A 20,569-nucleotide genomic window follows, 5' to 3' on the forward strand; every position below is an offset into this window, starting at 1 on the left:
TGGATTCATTTGATTTCACCAAATATAACTGCTGTGAAAATATTATTTCTATGGTATGAAAAAAACTATATTTTACTGTAGCGACCACCAAAATAGGACAAAGCGAGGCTATTTTTATCACGCTTTTATTAGCTTCTCTTGTATGTTTATGAGTAACTCTCCTTTGGACTAGGAGCTAGTGGCTTATTACTGTTAGTACATTCCACCCCTTTATGAGCGTTCGTAGCCGAGCGGTCTCAGGCGCGGGTCTTCGCTGACGTTCACCTCCGGGAATCATTGGGCGTGCGTTCTAATCCCGTCTACATCGAAATTAAATTTATAACCTTGCAACTCAATTTTCGCCCACTTTTTGTGATCGGATTCTTTTAAAATTTGAAATGCAAACTCAGACCCAATGACAATGCAATAGTCTATAATCAAATTAATTTATTAACGATAAGTTATTAGTTTATTCTAATTAACAACCTTTTATTAGCTTAACTTGTATGTTTGTGGGTCCAACTTTCCTTAGGATAAATAGTCAGTGGCTTATTAGAATTACTTACAACGTACAAATCATAGCTGCGGAGTGTAACAATGTTTGCACATGAATTTACCAGAAAACCATTCAAAATGTCTGATGCAAATAAAATAATAGTTTAAAAAACCAAAAAAAAAAACACGCTTTTGTAGCAAAATGAACAAAAAAGTTAAAAATAATCTTTGGAAGACAAGTATATAAAGTAATTGACCAAACACTTAATTTTACTGTAATAGAAAAAAAAGCGTGGGGGGCTTCTTATCAGTTGTCTTAAATTTTTTTCCACTTGTTATCCATGCAAAAATGTAAATAGGCAGCCCCTCACGCTTTTTTTTTATTACAGTAAAATTAAGTGTTTGGTCAATTACTTTATATACTTGTCATTCAAAGATTATTTTTAACTTTTTTGTTAATTTTGCTACTAAAGCGTGTTTTTTTTTTTTTAGTTTTTTTAAACCATTATTTTATTTTATTTCTTTGTTAACACGTTAAAAACGGCTAACATTATGCTTGCTTTAGTAACGTTTTTGCAATGAAGTATTTTTTTGCCCTTTACCCTTCTAAGGAGTTCAATAAATAAACATTCATTCCTGAGCCTTAATAAGAAAGAAAATCCCCAGTATGAAACACACAAAGTTAGTGTGAAAGACACATTGATGCAAAATTAATTACGAAATCTCAGTCCTATTTCGTTTGCGTCAGTCTCCTCCATGCTGTTTTGTTTTATGCAGATGTTATCCTTTCTACAGTTAATTTCATTTTCTCTCGAAGCGATAAAATCGGCTGCACCAGAGTTCTAAAGCTTATAATTGTGACATTGGAACGTGAAGGTGAGGCTTGTTGTTGCAGCCCAACTACGCAATTTCAAATTTCTCTTGTTGCCGTTTCCGGAAGGGTGAAAGTTTAATCGTAGTTTTCATATTTTATCACTATATGGTCGGAGATTTTTTATATTGAAAAATAAATATATAAATAAATTGAATAAGCATCTTGATATAGATCGAATCTTTTGCTATTTCATTGTTTTTTTTTTCTTTTTTCTCAGTTAGGCTGTAATCTGAGTCTGAAGAACTTTTTCTTTTCCAAATCTGAATTTTAATCATTTCCTTGAATTATTCCTACGAACAGTTATTTGTGTTTTCCTTTTCTTTGAAACCATTTATCTCCTGCCAATAAATATTTTCTACAGGCATTAAAACATTAAAAGAACATTGTTATCTTTTTTTTGGGGGATGGATGAAATTTTTTATAACTGGATACATGCATATGTTATTATAGAGATGTGACTCCTGAAGGAAGACTTTTTAATGAGAATATCCATCCCAATTTGCTCAAAAACTCTTGCCACGCATTTATCAAAAACTACTCATTGTACTTTTATAAGTAAAGCATGTGTGAGATAGGAGGGGGTAGGGGGGGGGGGGAGGGGCGAAGCTTAATTTCGCAGTGTGTAAGATAAATGTGTGGAGCGATTAAAAAAAAAAAATGAAGATAGTATATAATTTCCTTTCTCATATCTCTCAGCTGCTGATAGCGGATGTCTAGTGTGTTATAATTTTTGTTTGTCGGGTCGAAGGAAAAAGCAATACATACATAAATAAACATATGGTTTTTTAACTATGTAGTATTTTTAAAACATTTCACATTGTGACGTTCGCGGATGACGTCATTTTTGCATTGCTCTTACGCGGTACGTCATCCATCTTGTAAAATATATCAGTTTATAAGTCCAATGACTTTTCAAGCTTTGGAGAAAGCCAAAATCGAAAACCCTTGAGAAACACTTCAAATTGACGCAAGCATATCCACTCCTTGCTCCCACTATTCACTCAATTGAAGAGGTGCGATCAGTCGAGAGAGGACAGGGCGGCTTTTATAAGTCAGGAAGAAATTATAGTTTCAGTTTGCTTGAAGTGCTGCTGAAAAATGACCCGTGAATTTGTCGAAGTATTTATCACATATTTTGTACATATTTAAGTTTTTTTTTATTTTTTTCATTACTTAAACAATTTTTAGTGATCTTTCTTTTAGATTGTATTTTTTGTTTCAACAAGCATTTCACAGAATGCCTTAATATGTTTTTATTTTTATTTCTGTAAGTGATTGAAGATTCCTCATTAAAGGTTGTTCTCAATATTATTATTCCAAATGGTTTTCGATGCTGGAGATATTTTTCCTCTTCTTAATAATTTAATTGTAAAATGAAATCTTTTATGACTAGTATAACTAACACTAAATGTTTAAAAAAAAATTAATTAATAATTTTTTCATATTTGTGTTTTTAACCATATGGGTGTTTTTAACAATATGGATATGTCATTTGGAAAACAATCCAATATTTCCTTACTCAAATTGATTAAAAAAAAATTTTTTTTTTTGAACTGTTGAAATGATTTGCTAATTCGATGTTTTTTTATTCGTTAAATAGGGGTTTTTGCTTTCATTTTAGTCGGGGAAAAATGAAAATTAGCTGAATCGAGAAATTTGTTGAATAGAGGTTCGTTAAATCGGGGTCCGACCGTATTTCATCCTAAAAGGCTCAAACTTCCGTTACGGAATTGTCTTTCTGAGCAACACCCTGATAGTAAGCAGAGTAACCACATTTACAGTTTTCAAACCGCTCATTTTCTCCCTGATGAAACCAGTTTGTATTTCTTCGGTAAACGAAGAAATACAAAAAGGAAAATATTCTTAGAAATCGGTGTAAATTCTATAAGCATATCTTAAAGCAATGTTAAGTCATTTTATAAAGTTTTTTTAAAAATTATTTTTAAGTTTAGAGGAGCGCTATGCAGGCAGTAGAGCGCCTGCTCTTACCTGAAACTTCAAATAATAACAATTATATATATATATATATATATATATATATATATATATATATATATATATATATATATATATATATATATATATATATATATATATATATATATATATTTAAAAAAAATGAATTTTGACATCATGAATTCAAATTATATTTTTCGCAATCACGAGTGTGTGTATGTAGGCGTGTGTGTTTGTGTGTGGGGGTATGTGTTTGTGTGTACGGGTTATGTGTATGTGTGTGTAGGCATGTGTGTTTGTGTCTGTGGGGGGGGGTATGTGTATGTGTGTAGGCATATATGTTTGTGTCTGTGTGCAGGCATGAATGTGTGGGTAGTTGTGTGTATGTGTGGGTGTCTGTATGTATGCGTGTGTGTATGTGTTTGTGTATGTAGGTGTGTGTAGGTGTATGTGTGTATGTGTTTGTGTGTGTGCGTGTGTAGTTGTGTATGTATGCGTGTGTGTGTGTGTAGGACATGGATGCAACCTGGAGACGGCTTTCGCTAGAGGAGCAGCATCGTGAGGCGCCCGTCGACGGTGATGATGCGGAGGGTGGCGGTGGGAAAAATCAAAGGAACGTCAAAAACTGTCATGTGAGAACAATAAGCAATCGTGATTGCTCAAAAAAATAAATAAAAAAAAAATTGCTTTAAACTTTTTTTTCTTTAGAAATATTTAAACAATTTAATTTTTTCATGACAAATTAATCATAAATAAATAAATCAATAATGAGAAAAAAGAAACGAAACTTGATCCTAGAAAGTTTTTTCACGGGCCTATGAATATTTAAAAGTAAGCATGTAATTAGTTTTTTGAAAATATCTTCATGAGGAAAAACATTATACAGGACTATAAAGTTAATATATTATTAAGGTTATACACAAACACACATAGTTGGAAATTCAGTTGAAATTGTGCAACTTATGCGAACGCACAGTATTATTATTATTCTGATACCAACAAGAGAATGATTTTTTTTTTTTTTTTTTTTTTTTTTGAGAAAATCTGCCCCATTTTTTTGAGAAACAATTACATTTATTGAATTCTGTGAGCTATTTCTTTGTTTTTGGACACTTTTGAGACCCAAAGAGTATACATTTAATTGATGTTGATTTTGAATTATATTTTTGTAATTTTTATTGCTTGATTTAATTTTATCCCTTTTCTTTTATTACTGTTTTTTTTTCTTTTTAAACCGTATTTCTCTTATATTAAAAAAAAAAAATAATAGAACGATGATCATGTGGTTTCTTGCTACAAACTCTGGCGTCTCTCTCTACTGTTTGTTCCGGAAAAAAAAGGGGGGGGGGGTGGCGAAATGCTCATTGATACGAGCAGAAGATAATGAAACTAAAAGAGCTTGCTTGTTTTTGCTTTCGTTTGATACTTAAAAAGTGGAGGGACGTAGTGTAAAATTGAGGAAAAAAAATTGAAAACAAATTGCATCCTAATTGAAGCCACCCTCCGTAAGGTTCCACGGAAAAATGGACATTTTTGTCCCACACGTGACTTTATATATTTCATCTTTACAAATAATAAAGCTGAAAGTCTCTCTGTCTGGATATTTGGATGTCTGGATCTCTGTCTGTCAGGATCTCTGTGACGCGCATAGCGCCTAGACCGTTCGACCGATTTTCATGAAATTTGGTACAAAATTGGTTTGTAGCACGGGGGGGGGGTATGCATCTCGAAGCGATTTTTCGAAAATTCGATTTTGTTCTTTTTCTATTCCGATTTTAAGAAAATTTTACCGGGCAAATTATCACAACACGGACGAGTAAATTAGCAAATTATCATAACGTGGAACCGTAACATGGGCGAGCAAATGAATATAGTAAATTGGCGAGAAATTCATCATCCATTATTTGTAAATATGCAGGCGAACCAAATGACCTTTTAATTTTCTACTACGGGCAAAGCCATGCGGGTACCACTAGTTAAAAATAAAACTTTAAAAGGGTTATGAACAAAATTTTGTTGCTTAAGAAATCTCAAATGTATGTGTGATTTCTCAAGATTACTTTTTTTTTCATTAACCTTCAAAATTATGACTTTTTAATGAAATACATGAGCCGCCATGTGCGGGACAACGTGGCAGCTTTTTCTTGGAATGGCTCTTCAAAAAATGGACGCGTATGTCCACATTCGTGAAGAAATTATTGGAATTTATTGTGTGTGTACTTATCTTGTATTGTGATACTTATCTCTTGTTGTTTCCAGGGCCAGCGATTGAGATGCAGTGAGCTCTAAATCTCGGAAGATGCTTCCAGCTCCCTCGGCGCCGCGGATCCCGCAGGGGAAATGCCTGACCGTGGGTGGCAGGGCCGAAGGAGGGGTGCTCCAGTATACCCAGCTCTTGAATCCCAGGAACAGCATGTCCATCACCAATACAAAAGGACTGCTCAACATGCCTGGCCAGAACAACTGCTTCCTCAACAGCGCTGTACAGGTAAGCAACCTACCTCTTCACCTCTTCTACTTGGATGCGTAGATTACTACTGATCCAGGCAGGAAAAAATCTCCTGCTTTAGTGCTCACTCCTCTCTGGGCTCCTACTTCCGTCGGAGAAATTTCTCCTGCTTTTTATGGAATTAAAAGTCCTCAAACTTTGGCTGTCAAGTGTACAGCTAAGAGTTTTTAATTTTGCGTTCATCTCAGTAGTGAGAGTGCCTAAACTCTCCATTATCTCCGAGAAACCTTTTAAGAAAACCCCTTTTGAGAAAAAATCTTTTTTGTCTTCTGTTTTCAAATTAATACAGGGTAAAAATTTAGATTCGTGAAGATTCTCTGTTTTGAAACTTAGACGGACCTAACCCTTTTAAGGCAATTCGTACTTATGTTTTCCTTAGAAGACGTGGACATTTGTAATCTAAAATATGTTGTGACAGAAAAATTCAGTGCAAATTAATCTTACAAAAATGTTAAAGTACAGAAAGTTTCAATAACAGTCGTTCGTTAACAGTTTAGCCGTTATGTTGAAATGTTTTGATATTTCTGTTCAAAATTGATTTTTTAAAAATGGCATTATCAATTTCCAAAGGGGGACTATCATTTATGTCTAAGTCTAAGATCATGAGAATTATCAATTTTATACTAGCATCCGTCTGGTTCCAGAGTACAAATATTTCTCTTTGCTTTTTCATTTTGTACAGTTGGCAAGTTTGCTGATCTCAGTTTAGGAGATGTCTTTAAACATATCAGAACCATCAAATCGAGTAAAATTCTCGTTTCAAGTTTCTAATTTTGAAAAGAATGTTTCAGTTTGCTAAAACCCGAACCAGAAACAGTCATTGTATGACACTGTCACAAATTAGGTAAATATTTCGACGTGAGTAAATGTATTTAAAAAAAATGTATTTACAAAAAGGGGGAGGGGGGAGAGTAAGAAAATCTTAGTGTGATTGTTAATAAATCTGTTCTCAGTTGAATTTTTTATTTTCATACTGCGATGCCAGATAATTTTTTTCCGCACGAGATCATGCTCATTTTTATGCCCTTTCAAGCATTCTAAGTACATCATTAGCATAATCGCTTTTTTGTGATAATCCTTTCTTGTCACGTAAATTTTCCCCGTCCACCCACCTGCTAGAACGCTCTCCGACTTCTTTTTCTTGCACAGTAATGGCGTAGAGCTTCTTTGAGTATGCATTAATCAGAGACCTTCGCAATCGATGATCTATTCGAGTTCTATTACGTTTATAATTAATCTAAAACCAATGAATGAAGAAGTTTCGCGATTCTATGCTTTTTGAGGTGATTAAAATATTATAGTCTTGAAATGTATGGAATTAATGATTCGCCGAATCATACCTTCTCGTTAATATTTGCTATGAATACTTTTTATGCGCAGTGAATCGGGGTGACAAGGGCGCCTCCAAGGGCGATGGCGCATCAGGCTCAAATGCTACGGAGCACCCCCCCCCCCCTCTCCCCCAGAACGAGATCCCAAAATGTGATCCAAACTCTTCTAAGCCATCGCTGACAAAAAAAAAATTTGAATGCTCCATCTCGACATGAACTCCCCTCCCCCCCCGTACTAGTGGGCACTCACCCCTTAGTAAATTGTAAAACCTGCTTTTGACATCCAAAATGACGTAAGAATCAATGAACTAAGTAGATTCCGCTGTATTTGAAAATTTTTCAAAAGGGGAGCAACTTAATTTTGTAACACATTTCATGCTAGCCGAAAACTTGTTATTTTAGTTATTTTCTTTCTCTCTCTCTCCCTCTCTCTTTGACGCTCAGCAAGGTTGGCTTATTCGGGTCGAACTTCTTCGCTTTTTATCTTCACAAATGATGTATTTTAAAGAGGTAATTTAATTAAAAAATAGTATTTTTTTTAACTGTGACAAAAACATCCGGCAGTGGTTTTGTGTAACATTTCTACAAAATTTTAAACATGCGTTGGGTTTCAATCTAATAGTTTAAAAGAACATTAGGCATCTGCTTTCTCCCAATATATGCTGTATCGAGAACAGATGCCCTTTTCTGAACACATGTCCTTCCCTCAGGTTCTTCCACGTTTCTTTCCAGCTTGGTCCGGTTTATAATTGACAAAAGACAGTTGTCTCCTAAGGCATACGTTCAAGTCCAGGGGTCACCGACATCGACATAGTTTAATGTCATCATTAGTGAAAAAAAAAGAAGAAGAATCGATCCTTTTCACCGAAAAAACATCTTTTTGATGAAAGGGATCCAGAAGTTAAAACTTGGTAAAGATACCAAACATTTTTTAAAACTAGGTGTGCCTACCTAAGCGCAGACTGTGCCACTAATTTTTTTGTGGGGGAGGGGGAGCGGGGGTTGAGCGGTATTTTTTTTCTTTTCTAAGGGGGGTAGGGCTTCTGGTTTGGGGAATATTTCTGGCATGGGGGAAGGGTGCATGCACCCTAGCTCTTGGGAGGGATGGTCCCTTTTGTTAAAATCATGTATGATTCTTAACTAACGAGGGAATATTTTTCATGAAACGGTTCTGCGAATGTGCGGAAATACATGTTATTGTATTCCTGCGAGTAAAGGTGATTTTTAAGTAGAAGATGAAGAATTTCTTAATTCCAGGAGCAACTGGCGTTTAGGACCAGCGGCCGAACGACAAAAAAAAAAAAAAAAAAAAAAAAAACGCTGGGAAAGTCAAATTAAGTTTTATGCGAGAAGTCTTTTTTCTAAAATTAAAATCAAGGCAAGATAAATGACATCTTATTTTCTCCCATTGTGTTGCAAAGAGAAAAACAAAAGTAGTAGGGGGTTCGTCAAATCTTGTTGCCCGAGGCAAGAACAAAACGTTGTTCTTCGTCGTTTTCTTTCTTCATGTCTTATATTTTCCGGGGGGGGGGGCACCGGAAACAAGCCCTATTATTGCGGACACGGTTGACCGACTGACCTCTGCCTCCCTTTCACTAAGCACTTAGCGCCTTATTTTGCGATTCCTTTTATCTCACGACATCGCTTTCGTGTCTCCAGGTATTTATTTAGAAAATCTTAATTACTTTGATTTGACAGTTTTCCTTTCTTTTATCATTAGCCGGTTTGTCATATCTCCTGAGCGGTTCTTTTGTTTTATTTTGATGACCAGTGAGAAATTAATCTGAAATATTTGCGTTGTTGTATCCTTGTGTTTCGCTCCTTTATATTATGACATAATATAAATATGACATAATATATTATATTACACATTGTGTAATGCTTTCCAACAATCGATAGTTCTTTAAGATCAGTTTAACTTGAAAACTTTTAAAAAATAAGACTATTTCCCAATTAAAAGAGAAATGGCTTATTAACAGTGTAGTCGAGGAGGAGGGTGCAGAGGGCTGCATCCCCCTACTTAAGAAAAAAAAAGTTTCATACTAGCGAAACTCACGTGTTAAGCGCAAGACACCCCCCCCCCTCCACACACACATACACACACGATTTGCTTTTAGTTCGAATCAGCATTTGTACCAATTAGCCATGGTATCAGTAAGCATTCGTCCCCACCCCCTTTTTTAGGATTCAGCACTCATTAGAAATGTGTAGTCATCTGTTTGTTGTGTAAGCAGTTCCTACCATAAAGCGAAATTTAATGCAATTTTTTCCGTGGGAAAAGTCCCCCCCCCCCTCCCGTTGTTGTAATTATATTGTTAAATAAATATAAAAAAAAATAAATGTAAATGCAACCTCTAAGAACTGGGTAACCTCTTTTTTTTTTCGGCCACTTGTGTTGATTTGTTTCTGTAATAATCATTCTTTTTTTAATCTTATCAGAATAGTGTTAAGTCTGTGAAAGGTTTCAGTCAGAACTTGCTACAATTTAAAGCCGTGAATACTTCTTCAAGAGTCTTTCGCGTATCAACATCAACCGTTGCTATTCATGTGGTCGTGAAGTGAAGTGCGTTTAGCTTTCAGACACCCCTCGCATTCCTTTACGGGGGCTCCCTCGGGGGGGGGGGATAGAAAATTTACAGTTTCTCTTTCAACGGTTCAATTCTCCCTCTTTTTAGGGGTTATAGGATTCCAGGAATCATGGGGAAAGATTTTTTTTTCATAGGGAGTCAAGAGAGTGTATGCCATCTGTTACTCATCTCGGTGTTGCAAGGTGTCGCTTATGGAATCCTTCGATCCTTTTTCTATTTTTTAACCTTACTATCTGTTTTGAGTGTATCAAAATAAATGCCCAGCAAACCTCCACTAATTGCTTAAAGTAAACGGGCAGGATAGTTGCATACATTTCTTGATGTTGTGGGAGGTGTTTGAGGTGCTTTTTCAACGGTGGAACTTATGTAAACAAATGGAAGTTCGTAGAAAGCTTCTGACACTTGCTGAAAATAAATTGTTAGAGAGTTAGTAATTTAATAATAGTATGGGGGGGGGGGGAGCTGGTACGTTATGGTTAGAATTAATTAGCTTTTTAAAGTATAAAACTGAAAGATGTTAAAGTGCGTATTGTTCTGATTTGGAGTCAGAAGTGAAGTGACTAAGAAAAAAAATTCATAAGATTCTCTACTCGTTACTTCAAAAAAATAATTTATGATTAATTAAGCACTTTTATTATACTTGGCCTGATTGTCACGGATAAATCTGAGGCCTGGTTTTGCTTATATCTCTGCAATTAGATCACTTCGAGACTAGGATTTCACTAAATGATTTGCTTAATCTTAAGGTACAACTTAGTGCTGAAAAATTAAAATTCTAAAATAAAATTGTAAATATCTAAATTAAAATTCTAAAATAAATAGGGCCTTGTTTATGCGTTAAATAATCTGGATTATATATATAAAAAAAAAGAAAAAGTAAAGAAAAAAGACCGGGTGTTGAGCAATTGTTTCTGGTCTAATGTATACGAGGGAAATAAAAGGATCGATAATAACAGTGGCACGTGTTCGGCGTGCATCCTTTTGTTGAAGATCAAACGCGACAAAAAGAGCTCGGCCGTCAAAGCATAAACATGTTTTAGATAAAGTTAGTAATGTAAAATGTAGCATGAAAGTCTTTAATTCGGCACGCTCTGCTGCTGACAACATCCGGTCGCAATGTTTTTTCTTGAGGCAAAACACGTGATTGTCCGATTAATATAGCATGTCGGTCATTTGGCGTTTAGTACTTAGGCGATGAGGACTGATGCAGATTGCTATCTGAAGCGGGGGGACTGTCGGAAAAGGCTTTGGTTTTGAGAGGTTTTTTTTTTTGTTTGTTTGAAGTTTGATATTTCGAGCTTGTAAGGTCTTTAATTGCGCTTGGTCAGCTTTCACCATAGGTTGTTTATTCCCCCCACCCCCACTTTCATTTCTTGTTTAAATAAAGTAGTGAAACTCCAAAATTAAATAGCTATAACTAAGAAATGAAAATAAAATCTTTGAAACATTCTAATTTCAACGTACAAATGAAAAAATACTGCACATAATTGATAATTATGACAAATTTTGTACATGACTTTTATTTTTTTCAACTATAGTTTTTAAAATTGCTTAGTTTTATTTCAAATTTGAAACACAGATTTAGTTTTAAAAATAACATGAACTCTCTTTGATAGTTGATGCGAGTTGTAGTTGTCTCTTGTTGTTAGTCTCTTTTGTAGTTGATGCAAAATTTAAGAGATAACCCCCCCCCCTCAAAATTAGTAAATCCTATTCTTCAAACTACCCAAATTTAGCATTATTAGCGTCTTTTGACTTATCCTATAATTATTTTTTTATTTTCCTTTGCTCCTTTTATAAAAAGATTTTTTACTATATTACTATTATTGCTATTAATAATAATAATAACTATTATTACTCTTTTATTCTTTTAAATTATAGTTTCAATTTTAGATGTTTTCATGTGTGTTTATCTGATTTTTTTAAACTTAAGTTCTTAATTTGGTTTGGGAGTGTGCTTGCTATCAATTGATAACACTTTCAGTCTTTAGAAAAGTTTTTTTATGTGTGAAGATTAACAAGTTCTCTATTATTGAAATTTTTTTTTAAGGATTTGTATCATGATTTTTCAATTTAGATTCTTTAGCATGTCTTGCTGTTATATTTTGACCGCAATCTGTTTATAATCCTTCCAGGTATTGTGGCACTTAGATATTTTCAGAAGAAGCTTCAGAGAATTATGCGGACATGCCTGTATGGAAGATTCTTGCATATTTTGTGCCTTAAAGGTAAAATGTTTTCTATAAAGACTCAGTTCAAACACTGTTAAGTGTGAAGCATTTAAGGGACAATTTTGATTAAGAAAAAATAATTTGAGGTTATTCATTATAAAAGGAATTTTAATACAATGTTATCCATTTGACTCTTATGTTCTGCTGAAAGTCAACTTATTTCTTCTCATTGGAATGTCCCTTTTCATTTATGCATAAACATATATGTGGAAGCCTGCACTAAAATTATTTTAATTTCTCATTATTTAGAAGAATATTTTGAAGAAAATTAACAATCTGGATTTTTTTTCAGGAACTATTTGCTCAGTTTCAGTATAGTCAAGAATCCGCATTACCTCCTGACGCATTACGGCGGGCCCTAGCTGAAACTTTTTGTGATCAGAGACGATTCCAGCTAGGCTTTATGGATGATGCTGCTGAGTGCTTCGTAAGTTACAGTTTAGTTTTGCAATATAGAATGTTAAAAAAATTAATTGTTTAAAAAAATAATTGTTTTAACATCAATCTTACATTTCATGTAAGGAAGTTATAATAAATTGAAATCCAAATCCATAATTTTTATTAGTCCTGTATGTATTATCTGGATTAATGGTGGAGGGGGGGGAGGCAAAGTTAGTTTAAGATTGTTTTATACAATTACAATTTTCTTTCTGGGACCTCTGTGGCTCTGTGGTAGAAGCTTTGCTTTGTAAGCTGGAAATTGAGTACGATTCCCACCAGTGCCCGGAGTGTTATTTCCTCCTTTGTGCTGCAAATCTTTCTTATGCTGTCTTGTACGTTAATAAAATAAAGAAGTCCAACCTCTGGGGAGGCAATGGCGCCTATCTTCCTTAGTGTTTACTAACAACACTTCAACAACTATTTTCTTTTATTTTTCCAAAGTTAAGTAGAGATTGCAGCTGAAGAGGTTTTTCAGATTACATCAGGATGGATATTTTATTAATTGCTTTAAATATTGTCATAAAAAATTAAAATTTATTCAGTGTTTTTTTTTACATTAACGTACCTTCAAACTTGTTCAAACTTGTGTCAGCTTTACCAATGATATCATTAAAATATAAATAGCATGGCATCAAAATGTAAATAGTGAAGTCACAAAATTGAAAAAAAAAGAAAATATATTTTTGGTTGAACAAAGTATGTTGTAAACTAATTTACTTTCTGTGTGACCTAAGTGACAGTTAAAAAAAAATATTGTTGCCAAAACAAATGTTTTGATTTATTTAATAGCCATTGATTTTTAAATAATATATTGATTTCTAGGAAAACATTTTAATGAGAATCCATTTTCACATTGCCAATTCTGAATCTGAAGATATGTGCAGTGCTCTTCACTGTATACCCCATCAAAAATTTGCCATGACACTTGTCGAACAAGTAAGTAATAATAAAGCTTGAAAATTGCTATTAGTTTCTCCTACCAGCATTGTATTATTTCTTAAAGCTCTTTTTTTTTTTCTTATAGTTTTATTTAAGGTTTAGTTTCTGTCAGTATCTTATCTCGTTTAAGTGCACATCCCATACGTACATGTTTAGCATGTCATATTATTTAGACATTAATTTTTAAATATATAAATTTACATGGGGACTCATTCGTCCTCTGGAAACTCTTCACATTATGCTATCTAACAGTCTGTGTAGTGTATCTAAAATAATGACATAGGAATTTTTTTTCCAATTCAAGACAGGAATTATGCTCTAAAAGATTACATGAGTCAATATATAAATTTTCAAACTTTAAACTTGACCACAACTCCTCACATTTTGTATACATATAGCAATTAGTTATTAGCAAGGAAAGTATTGTCACCAAAATAAATTACTTTTCTGCAATTAAAAACCTTTAAATTGATGTTTTACTTTCAGTAATTTGAGAAACAAAATTATTTATTGCTTGTGTTGTATTTATTTTAAGTATACACACAAGGTTTGATAAATTAATTGAAAAAAAAAATTATTTTAATCAGCTTAGTTGTAATAATAATAATTATTTTTTAAAATTATTCATTACTTTTAGTAATTCGTGAGATAAAAACAAATTATTTATTCTGCTATTTCTGTTTTGCTAAACCTTCTAATCAAAAATTTATTATTTTGCATTGTGTATTTACATTGGTTAGCATGGTAGTTCACATTTGTGTATTTCTTTAGACTGTATGCCATGCCTGTGGTGCCACATCCGAGCCTTTACCATTTACTCAGATGGTGCATTATGTTCCTTCTTCAGCTCTTTGGTAATTATATATCCAAAAAATGTGTGTTTCAAAATAGTTTTTTCTTTGTTTTTATTTAAATAAGTAAGTTTTTTCATCATAAAATGTATCTTTTAAAACTTCAGCATTCATAATTTCTGAATTTTGATAAACTTATATATATTTCACTAATAAATATTAGTAACATAGTGAATTAATATATACTTATTGTTCTTTGCAAATAAAGTCATATTTGCACATTTGACACTGTAAGTAAATAAATTTTCATCTTTTGCTTTTTAAACTGTATGCTTGAATAATTCGCATATCATGCTGTTTGTAACAAAGTTGTTATGGTAAAAATGTATGTTTAAACCTAAATTCTTTTGATTTGTTTTGAAAAGAATTTTTTTTTCTACTATTTACTTATGGCATACAAATTCTTGTTAGATCTACAATGTTTGAAAATGCATCTGTTGTTTTCTAATTAAGACATTGAAGCATTGTATTCAAAAAACTTGCTATAATTGCAAATAATTTTCTGTGTTTGTTTTTTAATTAAGACATTGAAACCTGTATCCTCAAAAAAAAAAAAAAAAAAGAAAAAGAAAAATTCCTCCATCGAAACTCTTGTTGCATCCATGGGAATGTTTAACAGGCAGAAAAACACGATTATATCAAAATAAATTACAAAAAAAAAAAAAAAAAAAAACTTCTGATTTCCCAAACATGTGATAGAAGATTTTCTAAAATAAATTAAGCAGAGGAATAGGATAATGACACCAATAACAGACATGCTTAAGACATCTCTCTCAGGTTAACTTAATTTTCTAAGCCCTTTCATGTATTTGGACTTTTTAAACTATTTTTCTCTCACGCAACTACATCTCATCTAACGTTTGGATGCTTCTGGACCCTCTGAATAAGTTAATTCTATTTATATTTGCTCAATTTCGCAAAAAAATATCCGACCTCCGGTAATAGACACCGACAATTTTGATGATACCCAGTAACAGATAGGATGAGGAAAGGATGAGTAATGGACATAATTCCCCTTTACTTTTCAAAATGTACAAAAGTTCATTTTTTTATCTAAAACTTTGTTAAATTCAAATGAACATGAAACACCGGCAGACCTTGTTGGTAGCTGGTCATAACCTTCCACCACTGCCTTGTAAATACCAACTGGCTCATAAAATTCACTCTGATAACAATAGATGGTTGCAACGTTCATATTCATGGACCACAGCAACATCCGTTTTACTGCCTAAAATTCTTATTATTTAAATTCAAACTTATAACTGTCTGTTACTGGACCCTTGTCTGTTACGGGTGCTGTCACCGTAATGGTGCCAGTATTTTTCCTGCAACAACTCCCTACTTAGTGTGAAACCTTAGTATTGCCATATAACTGCTCCAATCATTAAAAGAGCAAAGTTTTCATATTTATTTTTGTACTCTGCTTTGTATTTCATACCATATTTTTTTTAATTATGAAACTACTCCTACAATGAAACTTTCAGCAGTTCTCTTCAACTTCATTTCAAATGGGCGTGACTCTATAATATATTTTAAATATCACTGCTAGAGTTCGTAATTCAGCATAATAGATTGTCCTGGGCATGTTTAACATTTGAGGCAGTGAGAAGCAAAGGGATGTAAGTGGGCATTTTCAAGTTTTGACTAAAATACGTTTGAAGATAAGGCCCTTGGTAGACTTTCATTGAAAAGTTTTTTTAAATCCTGCTGAATAACATCACTTACCAAGGCTACTAGTACTGACTCTTGCCCCAAGACAGAGAAGAGGTTCACCTACCATTTGTACGGGTTATCTCCACATTTTAAATTTTGCCACTTGCATCCCTTTGCTTCTCACTGCCTCATATACAGAAACTAATAGAATAGCCATATTTCCCAAAAATATAAATTCATATCACATGGAATGTTAAGATCAATAATTGGGGGAGGAAACTTTTTGGAATTTAGGTAGCGGGATAATTAATAAGTAAAGGTATGGAGGTAAAAATATAAGAGATATTAAATGTAACTATTCTTTACAGCTCTCAAGCAAAGTTGATGAAAGATAAAACTGATCAAATTCCAAGCTTTAGTGAGTTGCTGAAAAGAGCTGGTGGATTGGGAGATTTCAGAGATTGTCCGGTAAAATTGCTTGAAATCTATTGAAATTTCATATAGATAAACATTGGAATTAAACTGCTTTAATAGAATGTATATTTATTTTTTGTTTATGGGGTACTCATAGTTATAATTCATTTTTTTAGAGTTCATGTGGTGCTGTGATACAGATTAGAAAGACATTAATGAACCATCCAGAAATAGGTATGTCCCCTCCCCCCAGTTTTCTCTGTTCTAATTATTTTTAGTAATGCTATTGTCTAACTGTTTTTGTTTTGTTTTTATTGTAGTCAGTATAGGACTTGTTTGGGATTCTGAAAGGCCAACAATAGATCATATAATGGATGTATTTAAAACTATTGGAATGTCTCTAAAGCTCCAAGATGTAAGAATTTATTCATTCTTTTCTTTTTATTGTTCAATATTCTAATATTTCTTGTTTTTAACACATAGAGACATTTTAAATGACATTTAAATGAACTTAATAGGATAAAATGTTTTTAAGAATCTGATGTTGTTTTTCCATCAGTCTCATACATATTTTGGGATCCCATGCTTATTATCAATGATTCATTGGAAATTGAATTTAAAAAAATGAAATAGTTGGAGTAATGTTATTTGACTCATACACAATTATTACCTTTTTTTTTACAACTTATTGCTTAAAAGGCTAGTGTTATAAGTAAGTGTAAGTACTTATACAGAAGTATGTAGGGTGATGTTTGATATCATTTGCAAGATGGATAAATAAATGTACGTACATAATATAGTGCTGTGTGCTGTTGATAGTGCAAAATATGCATTATATCAATTCAATAATCTGAAAATTAAATTTTTTTAGGTGTTTCATTCTGTTGTTGATAGTCGTTGGGCATCAACTGCTACTCATCAACTAGTTGGCATTGTTACTTACTATGGGAAGCATTATTCAACATTTTTCTTTCACACCAAACTGAGAGTCTGGATCTATTTTGATGATGCTGCTGTGAGAGAGGTATGAAAAATTACTGTTATGGAGGAATAGTTTTTTTTTCTTTTTTTAAAAGTTTATTTTGCAATTTGCTTGAATAATTTCTTTCATTAAAATTGTTGCATTATTACTAAATGTTTTTCAGAACTTGACTTCTTCTTAGTACTTTTAAGGTTTTTGTATTTTCTGTGTAAATCTGTAGAAAATCAAATTAAAGAATGATTTTTTAAAAATTTCTTGAAAGGACCTTTTCCCCCATACAAGCATAGATTATTAGAAAGAAAAATTGCTTAAATCAATATCATGCATAGAAAAAAAAAATCTAACTAGTATAAATTTTTAATAGCAGTTATTTTCTCACATGCATATGAAATTGATCCTGTAGAAAATTACTTGGTCAACAACTTGTAAATATGTATTTTTAATTTTCTAATAGGGAAAAAAAATCTAACCATAACCTAACTTTTAATTCCATAGGGAAAAAAATCTAACTAGTATAAATTTTTAATAGCAGTTATTTTCTCACATTCATATGAAATTGATCCTGTAGAAAATTACTTGGTCAACAACTTGTAAATATGTATTTTTAATTTTCAAAACAGTCACATGTTTCATATTCATTCATATATTTATCAAGCAAAGTCAAATAAAAATGCAGTGAGTAATTTACTAAATGTTGTTTTAACACACTTCATTCACCTATACTTTTTTTTATGTGCAATAACAGATTGTAATATACATTACAGATTGGACCAAAATGGGAGCAAGTTGTAGAAAAATGTTGTCGTGGCCATTTTCAACCCCTCCTTTTACTTTATGCTAATCCGCTTGGTACACCTGTAGATACCTCAACTGCTCCAAGGATAATTAAAGTAGTTCCTACTCACAAGAAGACTATCAGTGGTAAGTAATAAATTATTATAAAAAAAGTTTGAAGTTCATTAGCTATATTCAGAAAGTATTTAGATGGTTGCAGATCTTCTGGCTTGAAGCTTTACTTTCTCCAAAGAGCATATGCATGTGTTTTAGTTTTTCAAGCTTGCAGAAAAAATTATTCAACTTCTATGGAAACTGATTTTTTTTTTTTTTAATGTTATTAAACTAAAAATATGACTTGGTTTTAATTTTAAATGTTTAGTGAATTTTAGATTAGCTGTATTGTTTGAATGTAAAATAAAATATAGTTGGTTTATTTTATTGATATTGAGTTCAAGAGTATGAAATTTATCATTAATATGAGTCAATTTTCATGAATTGACTCAGTACTAAAAAGTTTAATGTTGCTGTTAAAATTTTGATTCAAAGATACTGACACTATATCAGAAATCCGCCCCCTCCCCTCTATTTTATTTTCTTCATTACTTTTAATTCTATCCAGCGATGTAATAAATATAGGAATTATATCATCATTACATTGGAATTCTCTTTTTGATGTGTTTAGTACTTGTTTTGCTGAAGGTTATTTATCTAACTAATATTTTTTATTCTGAAAAACTTTGGCCTATTTTGATGACTTGAATAAGTTTCATAAAGTTTTACAGAAATTGTATTGTTATTTAAGCAGATTTTCGTTATTTTTAGCACACATAGATTAAAATTTAATTTTTTTTGGAAGCATATCTTTGTTGAACACGTTAGGTATTTTTGATTTTGCATCCTTTAAAAATTCCAAGTAATTTGAAAGTTGGAATTTTTTTTAACATTTGCTTCCTTAAATTCGCTTACTTATTTTTTATTTCATTAATTATTAGTATTTTTTGTTGCTGTTTCTTTGATTTTATTTGTTAATTTATTGGTATCTTGAAATTTTACTTTTGAATTTATTTTATACGATGACATAACTCTTTTATTCCATTAATGTTACATACAATTCAGTTGCATTCTAAAAAAAATACGTGTTGGAATTAAAAAACAAATATTTAATTGTGGTGGTCTTATTTTGATGTAGTATTTATTGGTTTATATAATTTTTGTCATTACAAGTTCAATGATTATATGGTATAATTTTAAGTATTATGTTAATCATTCTTCTTCGCTCTTTTTTTTTACTAGGTAAAGAGTCGGATGATTTAAACTTATCACATGAAAAATCCAGCAGATTTTTTCAACCTGGAAATCAAAGAAGAGCTTTGACCCCTAATCCTGAAATGTCTTGTGATTTAAGTGCTAATTTACAACCAAGAAGAGCAGTTACGCCTAGTGGCGAATTATCTTGGTGTGAAAATAGTAGAAAAGAACAAAATTTAGAGTTGAAGGAGAACAATCCATTAAACACTAGAGATATTCAAGATACTTCTTACCCTACTTACTGCAGCAATAATCATTCTGAATCGACTCATTCTAAAACTAATGCTTCCAATGTGGAGAATCCTAACTCAGTTAAGTCTAACCTCCCAATCCGTATCTCTGTTCCAAGTAGTGCCTTTTATTCAGATTTTTGTCAGGCAAAGTCAAATAAAAATGTAGCAAATAATTCACTAAATAGGCCAGCATCAGTTGATGACATTCTACAATCAACAACAAATCAAAGTACAAAAGCTGCTGATACAATTAAAATTGATAGTAATTCATCTGAAAATAGTTTTGCCACAGACACTTCAAAAGTAGAAGAAGTTTGTACAGACAATACTTATATTAGCCGGAAAGCTGTGGAAAACGTTTTGCAATTGCAAAAATTACAACGACAGAGATCAATGAATTCCAAAAGCGGTCACATTTTTGTTGGCCAGAGAAATAGTAGTAGCAGTTTAGAATCACTAGATAATGTTTTTCGAGAGAAAAATTACGTTGGTGCGTTGAATGTGAAAGATATTCCTGATGCAATGAACATGGCTCGAAGACGAGATTCCGGAAATTGGAGTGGTGACCGTAACAGTGCTAGTTCATCTAGTACTACATCTTTGGACAATCCATATTTCTATGTTATTGGAAACAAAAGGTATTTATTCACTTATTTGATTTTTTTTTCTTTTTTTGAAAATGCTGCTTTATAATTTAGTTTTATTATGTTGGGAGAAGAGGGGGGAATTTCTTGATTTGTATTTATTTTTTGATATTATTAAATTTAAATCTCTTTTTATGACAAAAGCCTAGTTTCTAATCTTTTTATGTTATTGCCAAAGTTTACTTAAAAATGTGTACAAAGTAGTTAAATAAAAAGCAATGTACAGTTGCGCTTGTTTACAGCATTGTCAAAGGGACCAAGGAAAAATTTCATTAAAGCTCTAATATGGGCAATAAAAGGTTAAATAAACAATTAGTAAAACTAAGAAGGGACTTGAAGCTATTACGTTGTAACCATAAGTTCG

The 20,569-nt window shown here is 32.3% G+C and overlaps 1 protein-coding gene across 1 annotated transcript in view; it reads left to right on the forward strand.

Moving 5' to 3' along the window:
• The window catches only part of LOC129235166 (uncharacterized), a 75,839-nt gene that overhangs the window by 42,054 nt on the left and 13,216 nt on the right, over window positions 1-20,569 (forward strand). Inside the window, exons 3-13 of the mRNA XM_054868856.1 lie at window positions 5,564-5,792; window positions 11,868-11,960; window positions 12,256-12,390; window positions 13,227-13,340; window positions 14,115-14,197; window positions 16,216-16,315; window positions 16,438-16,495; window positions 16,582-16,676; window positions 17,133-17,285; window positions 18,008-18,164; window positions 19,314-20,199. Coding sequence (XP_054724831.1) covers window positions 5,604-5,792; window positions 11,868-11,960; window positions 12,256-12,390; window positions 13,227-13,340; window positions 14,115-14,197; window positions 16,216-16,315; window positions 16,438-16,495; window positions 16,582-16,676; window positions 17,133-17,285; window positions 18,008-18,164; window positions 19,314-20,199 — 2,063 coding nt within the window. The 5' untranslated portion in view covers window positions 5,564-5,603. The remainder of the gene's footprint in view (window positions 1-5,563; window positions 5,793-11,867; window positions 11,961-12,255; window positions 12,391-13,226; window positions 13,341-14,114; window positions 14,198-16,215; window positions 16,316-16,437; window positions 16,496-16,581; window positions 16,677-17,132; window positions 17,286-18,007; window positions 18,165-19,313; window positions 20,200-20,569) is intronic.

Source organism: Uloborus diversus, chromosome 2, assembly GCF_026930045.1.
Source record: "Uloborus diversus isolate 005 chromosome 2, Udiv.v.3.1, whole genome shotgun sequence".
Taxonomy (NCBI): domain Eukaryota; kingdom Metazoa; phylum Arthropoda; class Arachnida; order Araneae; family Uloboridae; genus Uloborus; species Uloborus diversus.